Source organism: Cnephaeus nilssonii (assembly GCF_951640355.1).
Source record: "Cnephaeus nilssonii genome assembly, chromosome: 12".
Classification (NCBI taxonomy): Eukaryota; Metazoa; Chordata; class Mammalia; order Chiroptera; family Vespertilionidae; genus Cnephaeus; species Cnephaeus nilssonii.
Window position 1 is genome coordinate 74,336,991 of NC_137083.1, and position 5,000 is coordinate 74,341,990.

The 5,000-nt window shown below is 31.8% G+C and overlaps 1 protein-coding gene across 2 annotated transcripts in view; it reads right to left on the bottom strand.

Annotated features, from left to right (window-relative positions):
* FOXP2 (forkhead box P2) overlaps positions 1-5,000 on the bottom strand; it is a 709,145-nt gene that overhangs the window by 70,908 nt on the left and 633,237 nt on the right. For both annotated transcript variants that reach the window (XM_079786232.1, XM_079786231.1), the window contains one exon: positions 682-819. In XM_079786232.1, coding sequence (XP_079642358.1) covers positions 682-819 — 138 coding nt within the window. The remainder of the gene's footprint in view (positions 1-681; positions 820-5,000) is intronic.

Genomic DNA, 5,000 nt, shown 5'->3' on the forward strand with positions numbered 1-5,000 from the left:
GGAAAATGTGATCATTAGATGCACAGAAGAAGGTCAGACAGAAGCACAACTGACCGGCCTGTGGTCACCATCATCTCCAGGAACGTCAATGGCATCAAGTCCACTGAGGGGTCCAGTGATGTGCTTATTAGTTCTGTTACTTTTTTAAAAAAGATAAATTTTATGGGCTGGTGGCTTAGCTGTTTAACTTTATTCTAATAAGGAGACACTTTTTCTTCCTAAACAAAGAACATATTTTTTTGGGGGGAAAATTGGGATGTTACTTTCCCTACTGTAACAAAATAGCCATTTCAAATTTCATACTGACACGAACTAATAAGAGTGCTAAAGTTTTAGGAGTTTTAAAAGTAATAATTATCTAGGAGTCTCTTTGTAGGTTTATTGGCAAGTCTACAAAGCCAATGTACCTAAGCATTTGGATATTTAAATACTGACTTATTCCATGTTACAATCACACCTCTCTCTGCTCTTATCCTACACTTTAATGAATCTAAAAACAACAAGGACAAGGGATCTGTTCTTATGCCGCTCAGCAATTAAAGCACCACAGTTATGTTCTAGATGCTGATAAGTTGGCCCTTCAAAATGAAGAATAAATTGTCAAATATGCCCATGATGCAGTGACCGTGAGGGCATAGCCCCGTGCCCTGCGAGGACACCAAAGCAGGTAACCCACATTACCTGCTGCAGCATGACGGCCTGCTGCTGCTGGAGAAGGGCTTGGAGCTGCTGAGGAGACAGGACTTGCTGCTGAAGGATCTGCTGCATTTGCTGAGGGGTAATTACCTGGGGAGTCATCATGGCCACCGACACAGGTACCTAGACAGAGAGAAAAGAGAAAACGCGGTCACAACCAATGTCTGTGAACATATTCCACAGCTGTATGTCATCGCGAATAAGTTCCTTAGTGACGATGACCTATAATTTTATGTAATATTTGATATATTATCGAATGATTTAATAATAATATTAAAGTACCACTGTTGCTATACACTAGCTTTCTAGATGCATCATATTTCATCATGAAGATTCTATCTTCATGCTCCACACCTCTAATGTATTATACTAAGGTATCTGAGCTTTTATTAGCGTAGTTAAAAATAAACAGTTATAATAAACAGTGTTCTCAATACTTCATAATGAATCATCTTAAGTCACAGTGCTATAAACAAAAAGCCTTTTGGAATGTTTTAAAGATATGATTAAGATAAATAATAGAGGTTTAACAATAGGAGATAATATGCCTATAAATATGTTATCAAAGCTATAAAAAGAATGTATGTAGAATGTGCTTACTCATAAAACATAATCACCATCTTTAAAATTTTATGTAAAAATAAAATATATAGTACTAGAAAATACATATAATAACACATATTACTACATGAGTACATGTAGTAACTCATCTTCTATATATATCTTACCAAATAATTCCATAGATCCTCTCAAAGAAGGAATCACAGCTTCATCTTTAAAAATTTTATTTCAAGCTAACTAAACTTATACCAGGAAGTCTAGAAATCTAAAAATTACTGAAAGATTACTCATTAAACTGAAAAAAAGTATTTTGCTTAACATTTCCTTTCTACCATTTCCTTCTCAATGGTCTTAGAATTAAAGAGTCAAAGAATAAAAGGAAATAAGGAGGGAGAAAAAGAAACAGGAGAAAGAGGAAGCAAGAAAAATACAGGGTAAGAAAAGCTAGAGAGAAAGTCCTAGAGAAACAGACAAAGGATGTGGAGAGATAGGAAAGGATGGCAAGAGAGGTAAACAGCAAGAGAGGTAAGCAGAAAAACCTTGCATAAAAGCCTGAGGTGTATGCTAAGTTCCCAGGCAGGCACTCTACTGGAAGGCACCACTTGTAGTACTAAGCAGCATGTCAACTTGCCACATTTGCAAACTTTGAAAAAGCAATCACTTTCTTTCCTAGCAAAAACAATTCACTAAAGATTAACAGACATGGTTCACAATTTATTTTAATAGTCCTTTTTAATGCAACTCAACATTTTCAAGTCTGGTATTTTATGCTATAAAGAAAGAAGAAATTAATAACGAAAAAGAAATTAGAAGAAAAAGGAAAAGAAATTCAGGGTAAATTAAGTGCTCTCTTAAGAAAAATATATTCATATTTAATACTAAAAAAGAGCTATGTCTTTCTGTTACATGTTGGTATCTAGAAATGTGAATTAAGTAGATATAATTTTGTGGAAGGAAAAGAATTACATTATAACAGCAAGAAATTCAAAAGTGATATTTTCAAAAATATTTCTGGATTTTTAAAAAACACACTGACATATTAGAAGTTACTGTATCTTAATTTATAATAATACAAGGCATTGTGAAATTAACTACATGCTGTAAAGATAATTTACCCAAATGGTAACCCACCTGTTTAGTTGTTTAAATACTTAATGTTCAGTTTACTTATTTGTTTGTTCTTTTATAAACAAATAGAATGGCTAAAACAAAACAGTTTGGTAAACAACTATCTACGTACATAATGCCTTTTCTTTCCATAATCATTTACCTTATACTGTATCCAAACAACAAAGAATCAAACTGGAATCAAGCAACAGAGAAAGACAGATATATTATACTTTAAAAAGTCTGCCAATCTATATAAACAGATAGGTAAGTAGATGAATAGATATTACATAGATGTAGGTAGCTATATACACATAGATATGTACTTGTAGATATATATGCTCTATAACATTTATTATGTGTGAGAAACTTGCCATACTTCTCTCCCCTAACAGCCTCTTATCACTTTTTTAGCATATTGTTTTCACTTATCTACTACAACTAAAACTACTTTATGTGTAACCAATAACAAATGCATTTTCTAAGAAAAGTTTTATAAATAAAGGCATGCACTTCAAGTTTAGAGTCAGATGTCAGCTTATGCAGATTATTACCCTATAGCTTGTTTCTATTATGAGTGATCTAGTGTATAAACAAATTAAAGCAAGTTTTTTTTCTTTTACCTTTTCATTCTTTAGAGTTTATTTTTTCCCTTTTGCTATGAGTGGATAATAATTTTCTAAATATTAAATGGCATGTATCTCCCTTGAAATTAACTTTTAAGGCATAAAAATAACCACATCACTGTCATTCTAATATCATATGAATCACATGTAATGTGATGTTCAGGAAATGTTAAGCAGTTTTTGGCCTACCATCTATGACACTGCCATCTAAAATTGACAGCATGTAGACATAAGATATGTAGAAAGATAAGCCAAGTAACACACAACTAATTGAACATTCTACTTCTGTAAGCTATGTACAAAAACACAAATTAAAAATAATTATATATGTACGAATGTACAGGTGCACTTCTTAGGCATTTTTAACATTACAAATAAGCCAATGATATTGTCTCAAAAAATCCACATACATAAGCTCTTCCCAAATGAAATACTTTAGGCTAATAAAAATTTAAATTATTTTAATAAATAGAAAATTAGTTTTCCTACAAGTGTCAGTTATGTGTTAATGTAAACTGCTCAATGTGTCTTGTTCAGAAATGAATGATTCTCAAAATGCAGAACTTCTCCATTTTTAAGTGATTTATTTTAAGTGAGACATTTCCTTTATTTCTCCTTAATCACTTTTGTTACTGTCTCATTGCATTTTTTAGCTACTATAAGTTACTCTAGGAATTCACTAAAAAAAGATAAAGATTAACAAGTCCCTACATATTTTTTGAGATTGTGCTACTTATCAATACTTAAAAAGCTAAATCAGCATTAGATTTGAAGGTCTATAGATAACTTTCTAAAATATACATACATTAGCAACTTAGGAAATAATAGTAAAAGTCAAAAGCATTTTGACATTAAGCATAAGGAAATATTTCCTGCTAGATATGTAATTTTGTTAATGCAAATATTCTTATGAGGAATCACAATTTAAATGTGCGATAGAGGAAGGGAGGAAGAAGTTACCTCAGATATCTTCTGGTGAGAAGACAAATAAAAGTCTGGTTGGGTCTAAGAAAACATGATATATTCTGCAGCTACCAAATGAAATCAGAAGGAATCATTTACTTAAATGGATGTCTTAGTAGAAACTGTATTCTATCAATTAAAATCTCTTTCAGAGTGAAGAAAGGAAAAACAGTCCATTTTGGTTGTTAGAGAAATTTTTTTCTCTCCTGGTATTTGCTATGCTGACAGATCTAAAAAGTCCCTATAGTGATACATCAAGTAAGGGTTTAATTTACCCTATTTATTTTCTCATTAGATGAATTAAGCATAAACCAGATGTATTGCTCTGGGCACCAAGAAGTACTAGGTACATGAACATGAAGATAGGGTTATACATTCTGAAATGAGAGAAGGAACATTCTGAAACTTGAAATGAGTCAAAATAGTAAAAGTCAAAAGCATTTAGACATTATCTTAGAGTAGGTGAGAAATGCCTTTAGATTTTAAGAAACAAATGATAAATGTGTTTACATTAAGCTTCTAAGCGTACCTCATTGAAAAGGTCAAAAAGTTCTTAAGAAACAATGCAAAGATCATGTCTACCCTCAAATGAATCTAAATAGTTCTTTTAAGAGTTATGAAAATGGACCAACATTTTTATTTGCTATAATAAGTGCATTGTCTGTTTACAATCTAGTTCAGCTGGAGTATTTCTGAATGTTTTAGGTTTACATATTAAGCATGTCACTTAATTAAACATCCCAATTATGTAATTGGGAAGGTTCTTAGTATAGCATTAGTCCAATTCTTTCTTCACTAAGTGTGAACTGGAAAAGCAATCACACCTTATAGATGAGATTTACAGTGAAAAGCACTATATCCTTGCTAACAGGGTCTGCCAACTACTGGCTCATAGATTCTTTTTTCTATTCTTAAAATTTAAAGACAAAGAAAGTCCTGACCACCAGGCTCTGTTACTTTAAAAAAAAAAAGCATATAACTCTGCTACAATTAACTACAGTATAATAACTACAAAACAAAATTTCTTGTTATAATACCTGTTCTTGT